The sequence below is a fragment of the Carassius auratus genome, chromosome 38 (genome assembly GCF_003368295.1).
Source record: "Carassius auratus strain Wakin chromosome 38, ASM336829v1, whole genome shotgun sequence".
Lineage (NCBI taxonomy): Eukaryota > Metazoa > Chordata > Actinopteri > Cypriniformes > Cyprinidae > Carassius > Carassius auratus.
The window spans coordinates 14,031,860-14,058,958 of NC_039280.1; the positions used below are offsets into that span (position 1 = coordinate 14,031,860).

At 37.9% G+C, this 27,099-nt stretch overlaps 1 protein-coding gene across 2 annotated transcripts in view; it reads right to left on the reverse strand.

Annotated features, from left to right (window-relative positions):
• tet1 (tet methylcytosine dioxygenase 1) overlaps nt 1-27,099 on the reverse strand; it is a 38,960-nt gene that overhangs the window by 11,265 nt on the left and 596 nt on the right. Inside the window, exon 2 of one of the 2 annotated variants that reach the window (XM_026224298.1) lies at nt 24,584-26,137. In XM_026224298.1, the coding sequence (XP_026080083.1) occupies nt 24,584-25,969 (1,386 nt within the window). In that variant the 5' untranslated portion in view covers nt 25,970-26,137. Of the gene's footprint in view, nt 1-24,583; nt 26,142-27,099 lie in introns of both variants that reach the window. The other variant, XM_026224297.1, reaches the window with a different exon arrangement.

A 27,099-nucleotide genomic window follows, 5' to 3' on the forward strand; every position in this document is an offset into this window, starting at 1 on the left:
TTGAGGGAAACTCCTTCATGTATCATTAACACTTATGCCAGGAGAAGGCTGATGCAACAGAGGGGTCGAAACAAAAGTGAGGCAATAACCTGGCAGCCGCTGCAACTGTTATTACTGGGGGGAATAGGAAGAGAATAGTAATCGGCTCTTCTGATGTTCCCATTCAGTAGCGAAACAAAAACTACTTTCAAAAACAAAGTGGTCTGGACAGGGATCTAATGGGAGGCCTTTTTAAATGTTCAGATCTTTTGCTTCCTGCAATACAGATGTCCAAACTTGTGCTGAGCATGGGGTTTAATTCAGTAGTGATGAACTGTGATGAACACTATGAAAACACAAGGAAGATGAGACTCTGTAGAAATGAAGGTTGCAAGTTAGAGGTAGTTTGTTTGTGCAAATTCTGGGTAAACTTGCAACATAAATCCAAAGCTGTTGTTTTTCAGGAAAAACAGCACTGATAGACCTGAGCTCTTGAGTTTACACTGTCATTTTCTAAGAAAAGCTTGCAGTTAAAACAAACTTTTGTAGATGGGTGCAACAGAGAGTAAAGTGCTTACAACACACAGTTACATATTTCATACATGGACACTAGCTGAGTATCTAAAGAGTTGGAGCACTTATTCCATCTAGTTAAACATGAAAATCAGTAGACCGGCTAATTACAGGTCAAATGTAATACTGTGACAGATTTTGCCTTGTTTACTGGACAATGTAATATAAAAAGTGTAAAAATGTGCCATGGAGAGCTATCTGGACATGTAATAAACTTGGTGAAATATAAAATTGCTTTATTAAAGCAATCTGCCACTTGAGAGGCTGTGTGTGACAGTGACTTTTATCATGGGTATAGATCTTAAAATCCTGTAAAATCACTATAATTCATTTTGGCAAGAATAGCAATATAATAAAACAGTTCGATGTCAAATAAACAGTTCAAATGACTTTTTCATATATTTTTATTCAAATTCAAACGACATTAAATGAAATCCTATGTGTTTACTAAATGTATGTCATAGAACTTATAGTAAATTTTCTTTCTTTTTTTTTTATCTTTTTTTACTTTAAATCAGTATGTCATAAACCGATCACCAAAATGTATCCTAACCATAGATTTTTAGAATTATACATTTTGAAACAGAATAAACAATTCTTCCGTGAAGTAAAATTGTTAATGAACCTGATTATTTGTTTGGTTGCCATACAATAAATTCAGATTATGTGGTCCCAGCTGCAATTTACAATATCTTTAAACAAGCCTCAATCAGAATTTAGAATTAGAACTGTATGTTTAATAATGAGCCATTTTAATTTGATTTTTGACTATTGTCTAATTAAATGTTATGAAAAACTGACATTTTTAAGGCTACCTGACCAAAAATTTTTAACAGTGTAAATGTTTAGTTTATTAAGTCTAAATAGTTATAATTACGTTTATTATCAATAAGTGTGCACTATAAATCATGTTAAAATCTGAAGAATTCAGCAAAAAAAAAAAAAGAAAAAACTCCACAGATTGAGCAGATTGTCTGCGTCTGATTATAAGCAGACCTAAAACAACCAACTGCTCGAATTACAGTATCATGGTAACAGTGTCCAAAACTTTTCTGTTTATAAATAAACAGAGAAAGTGTATAAAGAAAGTAAACAAATCTCCACAGACAGCTGCACACTTCTCTGAAATTCATATGGCTCAAAAACAACTGTACACAACAACGTCCTAACACACACACACACACACACACACACACAGTAGAAAATGTGCTTTTTATTGAAAACATCACTAGACGTTAAGAGAGACGGTTTGCTCATTCTCTGCACGTCAAGCGTTGATCTTTCACAGCAGTGCCTCCACCGCTTTGTTCTTGATTTGTTGTGTCTGAAGCTTTGAAAACTGAAAAAAGTCACACTTGACTCTGTCGTCTCTTCATTGTAGTAAAAACTCCCCTAGACACACACACACACACACACACACACCCCTAGCAACAGCGCACGTACTGCCAGGATCCTGAGAAGCCTCCCTCAGGAAGTGTTACCAGGGAAAGTCAGAGCAGAAGGGGAGTATCAAACCCAAACCGAGGGTGAGAAGGAGAGACCTGACACCCAAGAGCTTCCACGCCACACGCTCATTCAAAAACACAGCTATGAGAGAATAACACGGAGGGAAGCCGCAAAATAGCATCTTTTATCACGGCTTTAGAATTAAGCAGGTTCTCTGAGAAGTCAACCATCATCCCCAAAACTCAAACGTGCATCTTTATGCCAAGTTACTCGGTAACGAAACCCCTCCTGAACACATCAAAGCCAGTAATTTTGCTCAAACTGCTTTGCCTGCACACTTTCACAAACCCTCGCTGGTATGCAAAGTCTAAAAACACACGCTTCCTTCCTGGAGCACGTGTGTAGTTTCTCTGAAGTTTTGAGGTTTTTTTCATTCATACGAAGCTGCGTTTCTGTTTCTGAACTTCTGTACTGAAAAAAAAAAACCCACTCACAGCGCAGGTGAACACACACTCGCAGCTGCCCCTTCAGCCAAGCTAAACTCTTAGACACTGATTTGAGACGCTGCATCAAAAGAAACAGAGAGCACAAAATGTTCTGAACTTGAGAGAAACGTGGGAGTCTGTTACCTTAAAACCTTGCTTTTTTTCCCTGCGGTTTGGAAATATCCTTGCACCCTACCAAAACATGAGCCGAGGCACATTACTGATGATGCAGCAATGACAACAAGAGCATAAACACACACAACGCTCCCAGCGTACACACACTCTCCCAGGAGCATCTGTTTGAGACAATAGCCATTAAAAGTCTGGAAGTGTACCTTCTCATTCCTCAGAGGCAGACCCTCAATTTTGGGCAGCATAATCCTAAAAGGTAGCCATCTTGCCTCCCTCGGCTTCAGAAGAATAAGTGGCTGTAGTGGCAGATGCAGCGCGAGCAGCACAGGTTTGCATGATCAGTGCGGAGGAGAGAGGCTTTGTACCGCCGCTGCCGCAGACAGCTGACGCATGCCTCTCGCAGACGCAGACAGCACCCCGTCAGCCAATCGCGAAGGGACCCTAGCGGCTTGTAAATGTATCAGCCATGCCTAGACCCTCCTAAACAAAGGATCCCCTATGTGGTTTCTTACTCTACAAGTACGCACGAGGGAGAGCGTTAAGCTGCGGTCCGGACACTCACGACACCGGACTGGAGTTCAAAGCCGTCGTGGAGGGGGGAGGGGGGGAGGGGGGGGCAGGAAAAGTGGTCTTTGCAAGCGGGAGCACTATTTTTAGAAGCACACGAACGCTTTCAAGCACGTAACGAGCCATTTTAGTCTTACTATATTAATGGCGCGGTGAAATAACTAATTATAATAGAATTTCAATAATAATAATAAAAAAAAATTCTGAATAAGGAATGCATAATAATCTAATTAAAATTTAATTGTATCTTATATGTTATGTGTTTATTGTTTATTTAGATTTTAATTGTATATAAAATCTTTAAGAATCTCATATATTGACAGAAATTGTCTTTTAATTATATTACATTCTATGTACTCCATGTTTTGTATGTGTGTATATATATATATATATATATATATATATATATATATATAAATAACAACATAATCAATTAAACATAATGATAAATATAATTAACCATAAAGTTAAAATAGAAAAATATTTAATATAAATGATTTCTAATTATAAACTAATTATAGAGAAAGTGGTCTTTGAAAACAAATGTGCTATTTTTAGAAGCACACAAATTAGGAGCCATTCTGGTCTTATTATATTTATGGTGCATTGTGTGAAATTACTAACAAAAATTAATTTCTAAATATTATTTAATTTAGAATTAGATTAATAACAATTAAGTTAATTATGAATAATTAACATTATTTAAATATTTCTATTTATATATTTTCATTATAATAATCTTATATAGTGTCTGAAATAATAAATTAATTATTTTCTATTATGTGATAAACTCACTCTTATTATCATCACAGTTTTTAGAAGCACAGGAAAGTTCCTAAGCACAACAGTATTAATTTTTCTTATTATATTAATGGTGCATTATGTGAAAAGGAATTCCCATACGCATATCTTAAATTACAAAAAAAAAAAAAAAAGGACCTGTTACTTTATTTGTAGGATAATCACCTTTATTCTTGCTTTAAAAATGTTAAAAGAATAAACCTCAAATAAACATTTAAATACTCTAAACAAAATAATAATGTGCTTTGCTGATCTATGATGGATATTGTGTTCATAATAACAAGGAACAAAGCCGAAGTGCATGAGTATGACTAAGCGTGCTGCCACACAGCTGTTTTCATAAATGACGTCACAGCAAGGAGCGTCACGCTCTCCTTCTTCTGGGAGGATATGAGACGCTTCAGGGCAAGCAGTCGTGCTCTTGCTCTCTCCATGGAGACGCGTTTAGAGTGAATGTGACAGCGCAGCCGCAGACCCTCCGCCGCTGCACTGCAGCTGTCACACGATGTGTTCAGCCCAGTCTGCAGACACACACCAACCTCCACACACAAACGGAGGAGGTCAGATGAGGACAAGGGAACGCAACAGCTACTTTTAGCACTAGCACAGCTATTGAATACAAAGACCAGGGAGCAGGGGGATACAAATGCAACCATTATTTTCTGTATGCAACTGTATTATTTTACATAATATATATATCTTGATATATTACCTTTATATACATGTATGTGTTAGTGCACGTATTATTATAATTTATTTATTTATTTTAATGCTTTAATATATAATATATTTATGCCTCAATTAAAAACTGTAGGCAGCACATTGTTTCACTGAAAAAGACAATATGAAATTAGTTTGTATAGTAACTCAAGGTCATAAAACAGGTTGTATTTTGACTTAATGGCCGTTGTATGTTAAACTGGTCTATCTGGATGACTTAGTTTCTACCATTGTGACCCATTTCTTTTTTGCCAATTAATATAGCAATGCATCTACTTTGATCACTGCACTTTTTTATATGAACAAAATAGATTTTTACTTTTTTATCATTAATATTCTAAAGGAATCTTGCCTATATGAAAGTCCATATGGGTCTAAACTAAGACATTTCAACTAATCCTCACTCCAGATGAAACTTTACTCCAAAGCGTAACATGCATAATAGACTGACTGTCTCTCTGTGAGCATTTGTCTAAAGCAGCCATCCATAATAAGCTTGCCTGCTGTGTCCGGTGATGGCTGAGTATTGTTGCTGTGCTTTGTGGGATAACATGTGAGGTGGCTGATGGAAATCGGTTTGAGTCGTGCAGTGAGTCAGCTGCCTTGAGACAGTTTTCTTCACGCTTGCATCAACGGACAATGGAGTTGTGGTATTCTCTTTGACAACGGACATAAAGGCTGAATCTGGTTAATATTCTGAAGACTGCTGAAAGCTAGATAATGGTACAAGTGACAGTGCATTTCACAAGTGAAACCAGTAGTCTTTGTGGGACTAATACAAATATTAATCATAGCATGTTTCAAGTCTTTTTCTTTGACAAATCATTGGCCTTAAAAAAGTATTTTTATATTTTCTTAAAGGGATAGTTCACCCAAAAAACAAAGATTCATTCACTTGCTTTCATGTCGGGTTCAAAACCTATGCAGTGACCAATGCTGTCTCTATTGATTCTATTGCATGGAAAAGAGCAACTTGGACATTCTGCTAAATTTCTTCTTTTGTGCTTCACCGAAGAAAATCAAACAGGTTTGGAATGACATGGAGGTGAGCAAATTCTGACAGAACTTTCAATTCTATTTTGGCTTAATCTTCTGTTATGCCAAATTTACACAGCAATCTTCTGAAGTGGCTTTTATTAGTCTTTCCACAGACTATTTAATGCTGCTTAGAGTTGGAATGAATGCATTTACACTGCAATTACAACTGTGTACTTCAATATTAGAGGCTGAGGTGGGTTTGAACAGGCATGATTTAGTCTGGCTTGTATCTTTACATTGAATTTTGAGCAGGCACTGAGCAGCCTGAAATCATCTGTGTAAAGATGTCTTTTGGATTAATGTAAACTTATAGAAAGTGCTTTTCTTTTCCAGTACCCAAAACTCCTCCCTTATTTGTCTTTCCTCGTGTGTGATTCATTGCCAATTGCAGAAACATGCAATATGGTGAGCTTTAAAAAGCTGCCCTCATTAGTCACAAGCAGCCCATGTATAAATCTCATGAAGTGCTGGCAAACGGCCCGGTCGAGGTGTCAACTGCTCACCAATGGCTCAAGCTAATAAAATACCAGCCACAATTTAGTATGTCAGGAGATGAAAGGAGAACTTCACTTCCTTTTATCACTGTAAGGATGGAATAAACTGTGTGGAAAATGGATGGATATGGGTTAATCAACAATTGACCCTTCGCAAAGACCTAAGACCCCTAAGTTACTGTTGCTATGTCTGACAATTCATGCCGCTCTCAACGTACATATAAATTAAATTGATGAATTTAGCAGACCCTTTTATCCAAAGTGACATACATTGCATTCAGGCTAACAATTTCCTCCTATCATGTGTTCCCCGGGATTCGAACCCCCGAACCCCAACGCAATGCCCTACCACTTGGAATTTTTTTACATTTTTTTTTATTCTAACAAATGAACCCCAAACAAAGAATCACCAATAAATGGTGGCAATATGCTCTTTCAGGAAAGCGTGACTCTGTTTGGATATATCCCTAAAGTCACACACATTTAATTAACCCCAGACGGAAGGAAAAGTCAGGTTGAGCAAGAGGCGAGAATCCTAATCCCCTCCAAAAGGCACCGAGAAGCAATAAAACAATGTATTTATTGAGCAAATACAGTTCTTAACTCGATAACCCACTGGAGCCTGCTAATATGCATTTTTAATATGCAGTGTGAGAAAGTGTCTTCTCTTAACAAATTCACAGCGGTCAAGTAAAAGCTTAATTCTGGACATTAAATGAGTAAACTTGTAGCTAATGCTGCCCTCATACATCCTACACAATAAATTTTTGTATATAATGCAAAGTGTTATGCATTTCTGCATACACAAAAACAAAAGGATGCATCCAAACATCTCAGAGAAGACAGGAGGGAAGTGTGTGTGAACACAGGAAGACTAACTGGTGGTCTGCTCTGCACAGAAGGAAAAAACAGAGGGAGAGCAGACAAAGTCCATCAAGGACAATTCAACAGATGGACCTGGCTTCTGCAATTGCAAATATAACTAAAAGGCAGTTGCATGATCACCATGTTTGTGTCTGTGTCATGACTTTATTTTAAGCTACGATGATTCATATCACACACTAAAACCTGTTTAGCTCTCGGGGAAGGATTAACTTGAGTGAATAGTGTTAGAACACCTGGGACTCCTCAAAAGAAACTGAATGATTCAAACCATTGGCTTGCTCGGAGGGCTGACATTGAAATTTAAATCACTATTCAACTGTAAAGTCGTGAGGACTGCGCAGAAATTTTCCAGTACTACCATACTCCTCCATGGCAACTAATGTGGTAGTGTAAAACACTTTAAGACTTCCTATTTTCAGTGCTGACAGACATTAATCTTAGGTTTGCTTGGATGGGATGAAATATTCTGAGATGAGACGTATTAATTTATTTTGAATGCCAGAAGAACACATCATCCAAACATATCATTTGCCAAGACATGTTATTTTTAATTTGCTCCAGGAAATAAAAGACGACTTGGAAACCCTCAACTAGGAGTCACGCAATACCAGCTCTATCAAAGCGTCAAGAAAAACTTGAATTTTTGTCCTCCAGTTTTATTCAACGTACTAATTTGCGTTGCACTTGGTATATTGCGTTGGTCGATATGTAAATGAGATGTTACATCTGTGATCTATAATAAGCTAATTTGCCCTGTTTAGAAAAACTGGCCCTATATCTCATAATTGCAACTGAATGCATCATAATGTGACTATATCTTAGCAACATCTTGTGATCTTGACTTCTGATTGTCGCAATGTGACTTTGTCTCACAATTTTGACTGTAATATGTCAGAATGTGATATTGATTGTAAGATAAAGTTAAGAAATAAGGTTGCATTTTTGATATTTTCTTCATTATTTGAACATTTACTATATCTCAGTCATTACATTTAGACGGTCAAACATGTGATATTTAGCCACATTACATATTTAAGCAACAAGAGGAATTAAAAAGGTAATTGTGCGAAAGTTAATGTTGTCATATTGTTAAATTTTACACTGAGGTGAAAGCAGGTTTCCACCCTTACGAAAGGAAAATATATTTACCAATATATTTCTTAAAATATATTGTGATATATTGTAATATATTATTTTCCCTTTTTATTTTCTAATATTTAATATATTTGAATACATTTAATAATATATTGATGAGACATATATTATATAATATATTGCAAAATATACAAATGATTGCCGCTTTTAATATATTGCAATATATTGGAAAAATATAAATATATATAAGAATATATGCCTAATATATTACAATATATTTCCAATATATTGCAATATATTTTTATTTCATAAGGGCATAAGTTATAGGGTAAGACTAATCAGATTGATAATCATTTAAAAGGCCACTTTAATCAATTGATTCATCCTGCCTTTTAAAATAAATACTGAAAAGAGAAGCACTTATATTTTGTAAACTGATGTGTTCTCAGATGTATATAGCCCAAATAAAATAATAAATGAAAATGCATTTGGACTGTGACATGATGCATCACCTTGTGCACAGGTTGCTAATGGTGTCAGATGTTGTTCTGGGCTTGGATTTCTGTTGTTTGAGGGTGTGATGGAAGTATTACAAGGCATTGTGGAAGATTAGAGATCAGAACACACTGGTCAGAGAGAGAGCTGATGCAGAGGCATTCACGCATACTGACATTTCACGATTCCCTTGCTCACTTTCTTACACTTCAGACTCCTACCAGCTGTACTTGCTTGCCTGACTCTCCAACCTACACGGGCACAGCATTACAGCCCCTGCCCACAGGCTCCAGGAAAAGCTTTTCACTGGTGATTTAACTACATGAATATAACATTAACATCATCCTACCTTTTTCTCCAAAATCTCACTTCAGGATCCATGTTACAAAACACACAGCTGTGATCACACAGTTGAACTTTATACACACCAAGCAAGCAGTAAGCACAAGGTCATTAAAAGGGCTTCAAAAAATAAAAAATAAATTATATATAATTTTTTCAACATTTTTCAAAACTCAAAATTGGCTTTTTTGAGTATATTGAATTTTTTTTATGCTACTGTTTTCTCAGTGTGCTACAACATCTTTCACAGATTTCACTATATAGTTGTAATTTGATATGTGAATTAACAGATGATGAATGGTGGGAGAAGACCAATTTATTTGATGAAATGAAAAATACGAAAAAAAAATAAAAGAATGAGGAAAATCATAAAACCTAATGAAGAAAATACGACTTTTGATTTCAAAAACGTCACCAAACAGAATTAAATAATACAATGAAACAGAAAAAAAGGAGAGCTTTCAGATACAGTATGTTCAGGATTAAACTGACCCACAACTTAGTTTTTCTTGTTATACCAAAAGATCCCAAATGCATACCTGCAGTGTTTTCCTTGGACTGCTGAAACCCATGTTTGTTTTGGGCATCCCAAGTTGGAGTCTACTCAAGGTCCTTTCCCGTTGCCCTTTCTCATCCCATTGCTTCCTGTCTCCTCTACAACTATCAACTACACTGTAAAAAATGATGCAACGTTTAAAACGCTCATCTTAAAGCTGCAGTCCATAACTTTTTTTGTTTAAAAATTATACAAAATAATTTTTTGAGCAAATACATAACCAGTTAGTGTTACCATCTACTTAGCCCAATTCACAATGGTAAGCTTATAATAAAGTTTTCTAATTTGAGTGGTACTGGTAGGAATTCGTGAGAAATTCGAGCATGTCATCATTACGTCACATCTGTAAACATAAAAGGAGTCGTCCCACTAGCTTTTTTTGATAATCAATGTGCCAGTCTATTTTACGTTTTGTTTTTCATGATCACAAAAAACACAAAGCGTCAAAGCCAGAGGTTTTGCTGCCCAAGCTGTCGAGATGATGACTAACCTGAGACGCTGCTAAAAATACACCCAGAATTCACATCTGAACATTTAAAAGGCTGTACAAACATAAAATATGTGTGCACCTCTGATGATGATTTATTAGCCCATGTATTTTTAGATATGGATGTGAATGGAGGTTTGAAGGATTTAACAATAAATGTTGACAGTAACCAATCATGATACATCATGAACTGGATGCTCCCTGAAAATATCAGAGGCCAAATGGGCAGATGTTCTTGATTTAGAAGTCGATTTTATACATGTTGATATCAGCTCAGTTCTATGGTTAATCAAGTAGTGTTTGGCAAGTGCTCTGGAAAAGCAATAAAAGACTTACTCATCGTGGAAAAACAAAAAACGACAAGAATATTAACAGGACTCGGTAGAAAAATCTAATTGCCAAAACCTCTGAATCCTCTGAAAGTCATTAACTGTTATTTATTCTTATACTGATTGAGGCAGACATTGGTCCTTAATTAGAAGCCCTGGTGATGTGAGAACGTTAAAATTTGTTTCCCACTGCGGAACTTAATGCTAATTGGTTATCTCATGCTAACCACACATGCTACTCAAGTTCCTACACATCCTATGTGAAATATTGTGCCCCCACAATTTTGATAATTTTCACAAATTATTAAAAACCTAAAACTATGATTACTTGTGAAACGGTAAACTTGTATTATTCACTTAGAAGTCACAAAATTTAAATTCATTTGACAGTCTAAAGTTAAAGAGATGGGGGGGTGAAATGCTATTTCATGCATACTGAGTTTTTTACACTGTTAAAGAGTTGGATTCCCATGCTTCAAAATTTTTATTCCAAAAATACTCCTTCCGGTTTGTCACAAGTTTCGGAAAAATGTTTTGGCTCTGTGTGACGTTAGATGGAGCGGAATTTCCTTATATGGATCCTAGGGTCCCTACTTCTGCCGGAAGAGCACGCGCTCCTGTAGAGCAGAGCAGAGACGAGACATTCACTGACCAGAGCGAGAGCGTCGCGAAATGTCACAAAAGAAGTGTTTTTGGTTGCCAGGGCAAGACAACCCTGCACAGATTACCAAAAAAAAGTTTATTTTTACAGAGCATCAACGGAGTTGTGCAAGTGTTTGTGTTTGTTCCCTGCATTTCGAAGATGCTTATTTTACAAACAAGGCCCAGTTTGACGCCGGATTTGCACATCGTTTATTTCTTAAGGATAATGCAGGCCCAACGAAAAAGGGTCACGATCGTGTGTTGGAACCGCAGGCGGTGAGTAAAACTGCTTCAAATATCTCTGTGTTGTTAACTTAGCTATCGGCGCGTAAGCACATCAAGTAAACAACATGCGATGTTGTCATCAAACTGCACTTTCCTCATGTACAGCTTAAAAAAAACACGACAAAGTGGAACTTTGAAACCACTAAACAAATATATAGTTTCAGTAGATACCACATAGAGACGTTGTTGCTGATGCTGCTCTTGTTAAATTTCAGCCTCTGGATCTGATTCTGGATCATAAATATACGCTGAATCTGACTGTTAGCCATGGTTTGTTTTGGATGTTTTTTCCTCACGGTAATGTCACAGCTTCCAAACGCTCTCAGCAAAAGCCTACTGGCTCTCGTGATTCTTTAGCTCCGCCCACAAGTCACGCCTCCAGCCGCTTGTGTTTTTCCGGGAAAAATCGGTACAGACTATCTTTCTCTTATGAATATAATAAAACTACAGACGTTTTGGAGTTATGAAGGATGCAGTACTACTCTATAGGTACTCAAGATTAACAGGATATTGAGTGAAAATGAGCATTTCATCCCCCCTTTAAGATATTTATCCTAAACATAGTTGTGGGTAATACAAAACTTTGTAAAAATTTATAGTAAAATGTTGAGTAAAATGAATCTCTTCAATTCTGAAATAAATCACACTAAAAAGAGATACAAAAGAGACTCCAAAGTGGACTTAATATATTAAAAAAAAGTACAGTTTTTGTACAATTACACTGTGAAAAGTCTGGATTCAAAAGGTTTAAATGGTTTATAAACTACTTTATATTTTACTAGCTTAAGTCTTCAGAGATGTTTCTTTGTTTAGTGCTGTAGCTTCAGAGCAAAAATGAGACATCTGTTTTATACCTTTCATTAACTTGACTCGCATTGGATAGTCTGGATAGATTCAGTCCACTGAGAGCGGCCCAGTCATTTTCTTCATTCTGTGTTGATTGTGTGTGGGATCTGGCAAGCTCAACTGTGCAAATGGTCATATGGTATGTCAATCCTGAGCTCCATCATGTAGATTTCGCTGACACTTTCATTAGCATTGCTTCACACACAGCCAAGGTTTCTGTGTTACATCACTTTAGACTAATGCAGTACGGGGTCAAAATCATCATTCAACGTATAATAGACGAAACGGAAGTTGTAAAAGTTCCTTTAATTCTCAATTCTGAATATGTGCTGATTGTGAAAGAGGTTTATACACATGAAACCACAGTGACACTAGTAATCTAGCCTGTTTACCATGTCTACTTTCTTTTTCTTGTTTTTAATTTCTGTATTTGTGAAAAAACACATAGCATTTAAGAAGTGGTTGGTTCCTCTGTTTTCAGCAGGGGAAACAATCCAATGTTTTCTTCCTATCAACACTTCAGCACCAGGGTTACAGATATTATTTACTATTACTATTATTTACAACTCGAGGTATCGCACATTCTATACACTGGAGCTCAATATTGAATCAAGTTCTGAGCAGCCAGATGAATGAGTTTTAATTAATTTATTATGATTATTTTAAATATATTATTTTAATTTATAATAGCGGAGTTTTGAACGTTAATTAATGAAAATAATCTGTGTTATAATTTAGTCTAGATTATCACTAGCATTCTAGATTTCCATTCATCAATTGTTTTGTATTATTATAAGCAATTTCAACATTTATAATGCTGTAGCTACCTATTCTGATTTGTTTGCTCAATATAAACGAAGAAGCTTAATTTTTTATATAGGTATGCTTATTTCTGAACATTTCTAAGGACTGTTACTGAACATTTTACCTCAGATCGAAAATTAGACATTCTTACCTGAAAAACCGATGACAAACACTATCTTTCTCCACGTTTATGACTTCCTCATGTTGTCTTTGAAGAATCTATGGTTGGTTGAATATAATTCTGGATATTTCCCTTTGTCATTGATTAGTTTTTCGTCTTTTGTGGTCCACTACTCCGCTATTTAAATGACCTGAAGTGTGTTGTGACGGTTGAGACCTGGTAAATCCATTAGGTGGCTGCCGGCGACATTGAATAAAATCACAACAGGCAAATATTGTAATATTTTGCGTATGTAAAAATGTCTCAAGAGAAAAATAAAGGATTAAAAGGACTATGTTTATTACATTTTAAGCTGTACAACTAATGTAAGTAGTATTTTGCAGCAGTAGTATCTTGGTATAATGTACGAACAACATTTTGAAACAAATATGATGTTATTTAATATGAAACTATGCAGATGATGCTCTGTGGCGCAGCAGGAATTTGAACAGCATCCTGAGTTTTAGCTGGGCGCCACAGAGAGACGCTGAATGGCACCGCTGGTGTGTGTACACCATAGATTGTATAAAAACATGGACGTAGTGTCCTTGACGTCACCCGTAGACTCCTGAAGTTTGTTTGTGAAGCTTAAAGTGTGCATAGCAGGCCGTAGCCATCTGGGCAGCGCTTCACAGCGTGACTCTCCCAGATAATCAAAAATGGGCAAAAAAGGCGGGAGCTAGTTGCTAAAGCCATGCCCACCTAGCATAATGGCACTGTTAGCAGCGGCAAACCACCTATCACTCATGTGGCCACGCCTTAATATCATTTAAACAGGAGTTAGAAAAAATAAATCACCCCCCTCACAGTTTTCATGAAGGGCAAAATTAGCTACATAGACCAAAATATTTTTTTTGCACCAGGCTGTAAACATGTTTTGCCTGCTGTAAAGTTGGCCATTTTAACATGGGGAGTCTGTGGGATTGACTCCCTTTTGCAGCCAGCCTCAAGCGGCCAGTCGATGAATTACAGTTTTAGTCACTTCCTTGTTGGCTTCATGAAAGAGAGCGGAGGTTGGCGCTACACTCATAGAGAATAAAGTGTTTGAATTTTAAAGACGTGGCGTGGCGCGGCCCTTCTCGTCTGCTGTGCGACCCCCTTAACACTGTGATACCCGTGTGTTCTGGCGCGATGAGACAAAAACATTCAAACCCATTACAAACGATGCATTTGTTGCATCCGGTGGGGACATAATTACCGATTATAATGACTTATACTGTCTTTTTATGCATTGCGTATCACACTTAAACGAAACCATGTCTGCATTTGTGATCTGAGAAATTACAAGTGCTATCAGTTACTCTACACTGCTCAAAACTCGTGTCTGAATCATCAGTGGCAAATTCTTTACATATGAAAATGTACTTATAGACTATGTGTCAGAAGCACCAGACAGTCCCTGCAAAGTTGGAATTACCCCACTTTATAGAAACACCGGAATTGTAGTCTTCTCTCCCAGGAAACAGTCTTTGTCCTCTGCAAAATGCGCTGTATACATCTGTATATTTGGGTTGAACTTAGGGTGACCACCCGTCCCGCGTAGCGCGTGCGTGCACAGCGTTTGAAGCCCAATTCATGCGTCCCGCAAATTGAGACTGTGTCACGCATAATCAATGCTTGCTCAAAAAAAGTTGATGGCTCTATATCCTCGAGCCCCAGGCAGCCAAACGAGCATTACTTGACAGTTCAGCACGCTACTGCGAGAGCGGGAGCGAGCGAGTTTGAATGAGAGATGAAGTTTACATCTTAATTATTTCTATTTTAACGTTTTCCCTACATCATTTATATTAAAATATGTTATGTAGGCAATAACTCAGTTTACTATTTGACTAATTTACTGAGGTGACATCGTTGTTAACTTACTAAAATTATGATAATTTGGTGGATAATTTAAATTTTTCCGTTAATAACAGGTAGTGTATTCCGATGTAAAATTAACATTCGCCTGAGGACGCTCAACAACCATCTTATCTGAGCTCAAAACACTGCTTGAGCAAGTGTCAAGATACTAAAAGTAATAGGATATGTGTGTGTTTATTTTTGTTCTCAGTACGTTATTTTAATAGCAATTAAGGATTATGAACATAAAAGCATTACAAAAAAACATATATATATTAATATTGCAATATACCATCGATGAAACCACAAAGCTCACGCGGGAGGTATGTATAACTGCAATATAAAATAATTTTGAGTATTATTGCTATTAGCATTATTTTCTAAAATTAGGTACATGTAATATAAAAGTACACATGGCAATGTTTTTGCAACAGCTCCAAGTCTCGCGCGCAGTGTAGGCTATACGTCACTGTCCGAATCCGTTCACTTATTTATTTGTTCACTCCTTCCTGATATAGTGAACTCAACTGCCATACACTATATAGGGATTAGTGAATGAGTGAATTCCCTTCCCTTGAGTTGTGATGTTAGACTTTTTTTTTTGTTTGTTTACTGTTCCTGTGGTGTTCCTGTGGAGCAACTACAATTCATTTTAATCATGTAAATGTATATTATAATTTATTTAAAGTGAATAAATTGTAATGAAAAATAAATAAAATATCTAAAGTAAATCGTAAGTGGGAGTGCATCTGTCAATTCTGTCATGAGCATACATCAGCACTTACACATGTTTAGGGGAATAGGGCATTATTAATATACCATGTAATGTGGTATGTGCTAGAAATGGGTAAACCACTATCAGTGAGTCTGCCCATGGGGTGGAGGCACCCCCGCGCAAGGTGTCCCACATTGTCCCCTCAGAAACATACCCCTTGTCCCCCCTTGGGCTTATTAGCAGGTGGTCACCCTAGTTGAACTGTTCTGGAACAGTGTTGAAAATACAACTTAACCCCTGATTTCTAGTCATGTCCTCTTTTGGACGGTCAAACAAAGTAGCTTCACTTTCACAATGAAACACACAGCATCTCCACGACATGGCGGCAATGGCATGAACATTTGGGCTGTTTTATGCAAATCTTACCAAATTGTGACAGACATGTGGGGTCATGTTAGAATGAGCTGTTTTAGGTATGAGTGGCTAACTATAAATATACTGGATTTGAGACTTTAGTCTTTGCAACTTTACAGATCTTTTTTATGCACCAATAGCTTGTAACACTCCAAAGAGAAAGAAAAATTTGAAATTGCATCATATGACCCCTTTAAAAAAAAAAAGAAAAAAAAAAAGAAGGATTGTGTTTCACAAAATGATGGAGACAAATTTAGTCATTTCTAAAAGTGACAGGGCATGTTATGATGTGAGGGTGGGGGTCAGTTATAATAATGGTTACATCCTTGCTTTTCAAATGTAGTGAGGATTTAAAAACAAGCCAACAACAACAAAAAAAGGTTACATGGAGGTCTAAGTCTCTGCATAGCCATTTAAATCAGGACATTAGGACACAAAAGTAGTAAAAAAACATCTGGTGTTCAAAGCAGATCATCTGTGAACTAAACTATCAATATAAAGTATTTGTTGTAGACCACGGCTTTAGGAATGAAGAACTTGAGGTTACCATCCTGATAAGCATACTCAATCCAAATAAACACTTCCTGGAGAACAGAAAGTCGTCATGGTTTCCTGAGAAACTAGGTAGTGTTTTTCCAGTCAGGGTAATGTATATTGTTTGTTTGGAGGATGGGATGCCTTTGGGACTGTAGAAACAAACCCTCTAGCTTCAGAAAACCCATTACTTAAAACCTTCCGACTGGCGTTTACTAATACCCCAAGTAGTGATGTGGTCCAAACACTTCTTAAGAGTAAATCAGGACATAAACTGAAGCCACTGTATTCTGAAGCGTTACCTCAGCATCCTGCCTGGCTTTGGTTCACTGTCAGACGTGATTAAAACCAGACCTAACTGAACCAACAACCCTCTTACCATTCGTTTTCTGCTGATTTCCGTCTCCCTCCACTGTGCCAAGCCAAGCAGCCCCCTGTGCCATTCACAAGCACATGGCAGTAGCTTCGTCTCTGAGGCATGGCAAAAACGGCAAGCAATCATAGACAATATTTCTGAACCGAAAGCTCAGAGGGTGTCTGTGTAGTTGGGAGTGTCACAGCTGGATGGCAGATGTGCACAGTACACCCAGCAAAATTAGTTGTTTTTGTATGAATATACCTTATAATTAGGAATGGAATGGAACAAACATGATCACAAACCCCCAATGATGTTTAAAGGAACATACATGAAGTAACAGAGATTTATCTAAACCACAAACCCAGCACAGTTCATCTATTACCAAAAGCAATGCTCTGAAAAGTAAACAAGACAGACATCACTTATTTTTTTTTTATGACTATACTTCATAGATGAAGGAGGCATGTTGTGGCACAGGCTGTGAGATGTGCTATGTGATTACTTCTAGCCCAGGGGTCATGTATGTTGTTCAATAACTAACACTAATTAAAGAATGATGTAGCAAAAACACTCAGCGGGTTACATAAAAGTGACAACTGATCCCTCGTACTGGATCACAAATCACCCAGCATGTTGTTATCTTTAAGTAATTATCAGTATTATAGATAAACATCTTGTTTACAAGTCAGAGCTCATGTAAGTCTTACCCATACACACGATCGGGATCATCTGATCCAGTTTGCCAGCACCAGTGCTTCATGTGTTAACTTTTGACCTGATATAGTACAGTAGGTGTGGACACAGGCTGATCCTGATCTTCTTGTCATCCTCTTTCTTCCACATACACTCAAAGAGACTTGATTTAACTTGCTCAGGACAAAATGGAACAATATGCATCAGAACAAACAGAACAAACCTTAAAACGAACCATTTTAATACTCTCCTCCCATAAATTTTGTGTCTGAAAGGGAAACTCACACAAATGCACAGTCAATAAGGTTAGGCAAAAAAAAATAAAAAAACAAAACAAACCTAAAAACAATGTACAAGCCTTTTCAGTCCTAATTTTTCATTGGCCGTCTATTTTAACTCCAAAAGGTGGTTTGTGCTGAAACAAGATGTTAGTAAATATGGCCCTAAATTATTTACGGGGTCATATGATGTTGCTAAAAAAAAGAACATTATTTGGTGTAATGAAATGTGTTTATGTGGTTTAAGGTTCAAAAAACACATTATTTTGCACAGTGTAGATGATTGTTTCTCCTCTATGCCCTGCCTTCTGAAATGTGTAAATGCGTAGAGCTTGTCGCTCTGAAAAGCGAAGTGTGCTCTGATTGGCCAGCTACCCAGTGCATTGTGATTGGCCGGTCAAAACAGGGCAAAAACAATAAAACCCATAACAAACAAGGCAGTTGTTGCATCCTGTGGGAACATAATTACTGATTATAATGATTTATACTGTCCGTTTACGCATTGCTTTACATATCGCGCCACGTAAACATAAAACCATGTCTGCATTTGCGAACGGAGAAATGACAAACAAGTGCTACTCTATACTACTGTCCTTGCAAAGAGCAGGAACGGTCGGGGGGGCTTGAATGAGGAATGGCTGGGGGGCTTGAGCGAGAAACAGTTGGGGGCTTGGGGCTTGAGCGTGGAACGGCTGGGGATAGAGCGAGGAATGGCCGGGAGGCTTGAGCGAGGAACAGCTGGCGGCAAGAGTGAGGAACGGCCAAGGGGCTTGAGCGAGGAATGACCAGGGGGATTGAGCAAGGAATAGCCAGGGGGATTGAGCAAGGAATAGCCGGGGGGATTGAGCAAGGAATAGCCGGGGGGATTGAGCAAGGAATAGCCGGGGGGATTGAGCAAGGAATAGCCGGGGGGATTGAGCAAGGAATAGCCGGGGGGATTGAGCAAGGAATAGCCGGGGGGATTGAGGGAGGAATAGCCGGGGGCAAGAGTGAGGAGCAGCCGGGAGGGTTGAGTGAGGAACAGCTGGCGGCAAGAGTGAGGAACGGCCAGGGGGCTGGAGCGAGGAATGACCGTGGGGATTGAGCGAGGAATAGCCGGGGGGATTGAGGGAGGAATAGCCGGGGGCAAGAGTGAGGAGCAGCCGGGAGGCTTGAGTGAGGAACAGCTGGCGGCAAGAGTGAGGAACGGCCAGGGGGCTGGAGCGAGGAATGACCATGGGGATTGAGCGAGGAATAGCCAGGAGGCTTGAGTGAGGAACAGCTGGCGGCAAGAGTGAGGAACGGTCAGGGGCTGGAGCGAGGAACGGCCGGGTGGCTTGAGTGAGGAACGGCCGGGGGGATTGAGCGAGGAACGGCCAGGGGGACTGAGCGAGGAATGGCCGGGGGGATTGAGCGTGGAACGGCCGGGGGGATTGAGCGTGGAACGGCCAGCTGCAAGAGGGAGTAACACCCTGGGGGCTCGAGTGAGGAACGACCGGGGACTTGAGTGAAGAACACCCGGCAGCTTGAGTGAGCAGCAGCCAGCAGCTATAACGAGAAATGGCGGGCGGATTCTACAATGGAGCGGTCGGGGGATGCAGCAATCACATGTGACGACCAAGGGCTGGAATCCGCTTTGTCCACAGTGAAAGCCAATCTGGCTATCCACAGTGCGAAGTTCCTCAGTGACCAGCAAGGATCAGCTCTAGGCATGACGAAGCAGATATCGTGCTCTTTTGGAAGGCCAAACGAAGTATTTTTACTTTCACAATGAAACACATAGCTTTTCCATGAAATGGGGGCAGCGGCAAAAGAGAGAATAAAAGGTAAACCACCTTTATTTGCATGAACATTTGGGTGGCGTTTTGCAAATCTTACCATATAGTGACGCAGAGATGTGGGGGCATGTTTAAACGAGCCATTTTAGGGGGGCCTGGCAGTCTTAATTTTGATAAAGAATATCTCTTTGGATTTGAGTCTTTAGTCTTTGCAACTTGCCTAGAGCTTGTGACACTCTAAAGAAAACGATTGTCATGCACATTTTGTCAGTAAAGCCGGTTCTGTGATTAGTAGTAAATCTCCATCACCGGCTTTCAGGTGGAGCAGCATTTACTACACAGAGCCGTAGTTCTCTGATAAGCTATGCAAATCAAATTCATAATTGCAGACAATATTATCGAAGGATTATGAAATTGACTAAATCATTTGCGATAATGACAGCTGTTTGCGTATCTTTTCAGTGAACTACGGCTCTTAGTAGTAAATGCTGCTCGATCTGAGAGCACATGAAAATACCACATTCAATTACATTTTTACTCCAAATTCATGTCATAACGTCAGTCGAGTGTTTGAAATAAATCCTTCTGTGAGATGATGTGGCTTCTTAAACAGCATAATTAAGTCACACAATATTTAATTGTATTCGAAGCAGTGATAATGGCTATGTCGATTCGCATTTCATTATAGATCGACTGATATTGATTTTTTGACAGCTGATGCAGATATCTTAGAAAAAAGGGGACCGATAGCCGATATAATTTTTATTTTTATTAATATTTAAGAAATTTGAAATAACTTGACAATGGATGAAAAAATAAATGTGTAAAATAAACATATATTTTAGATGACAAAGTATTTTTCACAAATAAATAAATATTTTATAAAACTATAATTAAAAAGTAAGTAAACACTGTAACCAACAGGGTACTCAGTATTCTGGGAAGTTTGTGTGCATTGGGAATCATATTTTTTCCAAATAAAGCCAGGGTTACACTGATTTTACATACAGCACACAGAGAAAATGACATGAATATGACAGTGGGAAAATGCATAAAGCACAGCATAATTTGAAATTAATTTAAAGTTTAAAGCACTCAATTAATATGGACCGACCATCACACAGAGAACACGCGATCATGCTGGATAAAAATACATCACAATATCTCACAGCTGGACTCGACTAAGTTTGCAAGGTTTGTGAAATTAAATGTTCATTAGTCATTCAAAGATTTGTTTAGATTATATAAATATAATTTACGATGAGAAAGTATTATAATGTTTGCCTTTCTATTACTAATAATATAAAAGCAATCATTATAATATTTTCCATTCAATCTGATTATTAGACAGTGGCTGTGTGCGCTCAGGTACTGCATTCTCTGTGGCGTCAAAATGAAAGTCTGCCATGCCGTCAAAATAAAATCCCTCCTTGAAAACATGCCGGTATTTAAAAAATGTCAAATATCGGCCGATATATCTGTCGACCACTATTTGAAAAATACTTAATTATGATGCAAATTATAATAATAAGAACTCAGATAAACCATATATTAGCGTAGTCATGCGTGTAGTCACGTTAAATCAATTAAAGCATTTAAATATCCCGTATATTCACTGCAGTGACAAGGCATTTCCTGGATTTCTTCTCCGGGGCATATTTGGATTTTCAGCGTGCGAGCACCCTCTGGCCTTTGGATGGAGACAGACTGCTGATCACAGAATTGTGCTACACTGAAAGATACATATTACAATCTCAGCTTCTGCCTAATTTCGATTTAATTTTGATTAATTGTGCAGCCATACCATATGGTATATACACACCTCAGTACTTTTTTTTTTTTTTTTTCAAAGTCACTTATGTTTACCAAGGTAAACAGTAGCTAACATTGTGAAATATTTCAATTTAAAATAACTGTTTTGCATTTTAATATGTTAAATGTGATTAATCCCTGCAAATTTTCAGCAGCCATTAAGCCATGCAGTTCATAGAAAAGCATTTAAGAAATATTTAGTAAAACGTCTCTTTTCTGTCACTTCTGAACAATTTATTGCATACTTGCAAACCGTATTATTCATACTTTTGAACAGTAGTGTATATGAAACTAAAACAGGCTATATTTTTTATCATTCAGCTCATCGAACAGCATGAATTATATCACTGAAAATAATATTTCGTAAGCATCTACATTTCCTCTTGCACTCATTTCCACTTTACCTTCAGGATCATGTGACACCCATTACGGGCAGATGGATGCACAAACAACAACCCTCTTATGTAGTTAATTACATAATTACAGATGGCCTTTCCCATCAACCCTTTATAGATAAAGAAATAAAATCCAAGTGCAATATAGACATTCAGTCACAAACCACCCACTCACATTCAGACACTGATGACAATCTGACTAAAGTCTTACTCGAACTATAGCAGATGGGACCCTGGCTGAATGCTGGCCTAAATTTTAGAGAAATTACTGATGCGTTTACGAATCTCAATCTGGTGTAATCCTGTCATCATCCCTGTTCGCTGACAGACAACTACTAACAGACAGATGTCAGAGGACAGGCTCAAACACTCATAAGAGACAGCAATTATTATATAATATATAAAAAGTGAGAGTGAAATAGTTGTTACGTAACTTTCTTCATAACATTTCAGAATGATCAAAAATACATAAACGTCAAAAAGTTGTGATTGCTTAGGATGTCATTTAAAAATCCGGACAATGCATTCAAGCTACACATTTCATAATAACACATTTGACAAAGGGTCTTAAATACTACGATATGTAAAGTTGGATAATCAGTGCTTAATCAGAAACAGCAATCCTGTTTCTAACAAAAACTAAATAAACGGCTAGTTCAGTCTCAGTCAGCACAATGACATAAAGACAACACTTCTCATAGCCTCAATTAAACATGCATAAGACAAAAAGACAAAGTGTTAAACTACTGACTCATCAAGCCCACACAAGTAAAAGGAGGACACACTGTAACACGGAAACTTAACATATGTAGTGTCATTCATTCTTCACTCACAAGCTTGCACACACATAGACACATAAGCCATGTGCAATGCGCATGGTAAATCATGTGATGGGTTTTGCCCAAAAACAGTGCTCCTCTATTTCTTTCATATTTTCTCAAGCCAATGCAGTCAGAAGACAGTAATAAAGATAACAAAGTATGATCAACTACAATTCAGAAACCAACTAAATTTCCAAATCAGTTTCAAAGCCTTAATTAAAACCTCTCCAGCCTAATGGTCATATATTTTTTTTAATGAAAAAGCCTTATACAATTTTTTTTTAACTTAAGAGCAGGTGTAGCTATTTTTATTTTGAATGTGCAATCAGATTAAGATCAGATTAAGGCATTTTATTTATCCTAATCAAATTAAAAACCCTTTTAATTTTTGGCAAACAAAGTGCTGCACAACTAAAATAAATTAAATTAAAAAAATATTTATTAATATTTATTATTATTAGTAGTAGTGGTAGCAGCAGCATTGTTGTTACTTTCAGTCTTAAGACTACTAAATAGTATTATTTCTGACAGTTTATTAACGTTTAAATAAACTTTTATTTTGACGGGTTGCCGTGACTGCTGTGTATATTATATGAATGTAGTTTTGTCAAATTAAACTGTGAAATGCTAATGAAGTGACTCTTAGAGCAGCTAGGGATGAAATTTGTGTATTCTATTCATATCATCATAGTGAGATGACAGAGGTTGAAAACGCAACGTGCGTCGTCCACGTTTGTGTAAACAAAAGAGTGCGTTGCATCATCTGCCATTCATTCATTGTGGAAATTATGACGCTTTTATGCGTAATGTCAAATGCTTCAACAGATTTGTTGTATTACTATAAAATTTTACACGAGCATTGCAAATTACACTTTGTTCTTGGTTCTTGTCAACAGTATCTCCGCCATGATGAGCACTGAATGAGTGACAGGCTTTCTGTTGTAACATCGCGCAAGGTAAATAAGTGGGTGACATCTAGTGGAAAAGAAAACAAATCACATGAATTTGATCTTTTATGTCAAATGTTTGCTGAAAAAAATACTGGAAAAGATCGATTCACGGCTTTTGAGAATCGATATCGAATGGTAAAAAAAAATTCACTTTAGTGAGTAAACTAATAAACTGACCAGCCGAAGGTGTGCGTAGATGATTTTTATTGTTTTTCTGGTTATCTACCTATTGCAGCTAAATATGTCTGTATAGTGGATAAATAAATTTTGTGTAGCTGCATTTATAAGAAATTCATGACTGTATTATCTGCAAATGCTCATACTCTCCAAATTTGATTGTGAGTCCTGAAAATTTAAGGGAGTCATCATGTTTTTCTTAACCAAATGTTTTTAACCATACATAAACAGGACCAAATTTAGCACTCCAAATGACTGACAGTCATAATTCTGCTGCTGTGTGATAGCTGTGGCAGAATCACCAGACAGTCTTAACAGAAAGGTACTGGAGAGATTTAAGTGATCAGAGACCTTCGAAATAAACTTTAACCTATAGCTTAACTTGAGGACCTTTGGGAAAGATAGAGAGGAAAGTTCCACAATTTATATACAAGGCATTTCCTTATTACTGAGATTAGGTGGAAATTTTGCATTACCTAATAGACATCACTGATGTGTAAACAGATGCATTTAACCGTGTAAGGGTCTTATGTCAGACCCTTAAAAATCAAGAAAAATTGACTCCTTACGATACAACCCCTTCAATTGTTTTACTGAACATCTTAGATTTTACTTTAATTCGAAATGTTAAATTTAAGGCAAGCAACAGATCAAAAAGTTGAAGAGTCAGGTGCCTTACCTCTCTCGTACAGATCATGTGGGGCTTTTTCCTCAGCTCAACACATTTCCTGAGCCTACAGATCTGATGGCCCATTTTTCGGTTCTGGCAACTCCTGCATTCCCCGCAGTTGATCTTGAGCAGGCAGGGCGTGCAAACATCGCAATGAATTCTCTTTTTCTTGTCTCTCCTCTCTTGAACTTGAAGTAAACGCAGTTGAATATCCTCTGTTTGGAGAGGAGGGTTTCCTGACTCCCTGTGCTCCATAACTGACTCGCAGTCGCTGTCAAAAAAGGACTGGGTGCTTTCTGTGCTATTGGAGAGCGACGCCGTCGCCTGAGGCCCACGGCCCATTTCACAAAGAGTGCTGTTGTAAATGGTCATGCTCAGTGAGAGGAGAGAAAGCGCTCCCTCTTTCTTCATTGACATTTCAGCATCCTCAATTTCATCTTTGGTATCCACAACTGCAGTGCTTTCAAACTCATTTTTTCCCTTCTGGGGATCATTTGCAATCTTTTCAAATGCTGGTGATTCATTGGAGGACTGACACACTTGGGAGGCTACGGTCTCATTTGCTTCCGTGGAGTTTTGTGGAGAGGTTTGCAAAGAATTGTCGGGAAAGTTTGTTTGTGGAGCGATGCGTTGAACCTCCTCAATTTGACCTGAAACATACTTATCTGATTGTGAAGGGGAGGGAGTTGTTGGGCTTGAGGTATTATTGTTGTAGGCAAAGTCCACATTATTGACAGGGTCAAGAGGGTCACGCTGCTCAACAAATGCAGAGTTTAGCTGCTCACTAGAAGCAGAGCAGCTTTCGTTTTGTATAGTTTCTTTGCCTGCTTTCACCGTCTCTTCCTCTTCTGCCTGGTCAGTCTTGTGAACAACAGTCTCTCTGTGATCCTCTGCAGTTTGCTCTGAGCTTATGTTAACGCTCTGTCCCTCTCCAGTGGGAATTACAGCACCCTTTTGTTGTCCATCACCATTAGGATCATGAACTTCTGACCTTGTAGTATCAGTATCCTGTTCCCTGATCTCCAGACCTCCTTTGATCTTTGTAACCACTCTCCTGTAGGACTCAACTTCCCTCGGACACGAGACACTATTGCGAGGTGACTTCCCTTTCCCATTACGTTTTGACAACAAGCCATTTTGGTTCACAGAACCACGTGTGTGCCTGGATCCTTTAACAATGAGGACATTCTTGACTGTCCTCTTGCTGGGCTTGCTGACAGCTGTTCTCTGGGCTGTCTTGGCTGCCTGTTTCTTGTCTACGGCCTTCTTGATCTTGCCATTGGCTTTGAGAAAGTTGACCTTTTGCCTCCTAGTCATGGAAGCTTTCACCCTTCTAACATTTTGCTTTTTGGATGCACAAGATGACTTCTTGGGTGATTTGGGAGTATGAGGCATAGCTGAAGCAAGTGAGGGTGAGGGAGGAGGAGTTCAGGATAGCCGGCATGGGAAACGGTATAAAGATGACTCTGGGCAACAGTACTTTTCAGATCTTTTTGGTAATGTTCCCTATTTCGAGTAAGATCACATTTACATTTTTCCCACTGATGACATATGGATGTATGGCTACCTGTGGAAAGGACAATTCATTATTGAATTATGTAGCATCTGATTATGTTTATTAAAGACCCCTTAAATTAAAATTGGGGTTTCTGGCTTGTGGTCCATATTTGTAGGCTTTGAAGACATCCTTATGTAAGTGTACTCCTACAATTTGACAAAATTCACTTCTAGCAGATTGAGGCGCATCTGAAGACTGAAGATTTTTGCCCAATCAAATGCTCTCTAGAACCAGAATGTCCCTCCTCCTGGGCAGACCAACAAGTAGATAATTGTGATTCATGCCTGTGATGTAAATTTAAGGCCTCTGGGTATTAAAAAAAGGATGAGTTCATCAATGTCATATCACATAGATTGATGACTGTGTGTGCAAGTGCAAAGTTTAATTTTTACAGTTTCTACCATAAACCAACTTCCTATAAAGAATATTTATGAATATATTTCAGCCAGGAAAAAAGATGCACAATAGATGATATTTTAATATGTTGGCACACAAAAGGAAATATTATGCAGCCTTTAGGTACAATGTATTCAGGGTATAAACACATTAGTTATAGTACTGCTAATAAGACAAATCCTCATGCTTATCAAAAAGTACCATGTAGTGTTACCATAGCTTATGGACATGTTTCTTCAGACAAGTACAATGTAAGTAGTTTAAATATTATGGTTTATGACTATGGTAATCATTAACTACCACACTTAATTTTATTAGGGATGCTCAATCTTCCTCTATTCACATGTTTATTGGTGTCAGATTTTTGTTTACATGTGTATATGTGACTCTAAGTCCCCCTCAAGTGAAACAAGTGTTTTAGCAGTTGTCATGAGTGAAATGTAAATACAAATTAGGCAAGTGTGAGGTATGTTTGTTCTGACAAGTGGATCTGAAGACACTCACACAAGTTTATACACTGGCTCGGTCTCAAACCTAGTGAGCTCCCTACATAAACAGCATTTTTGTGCGT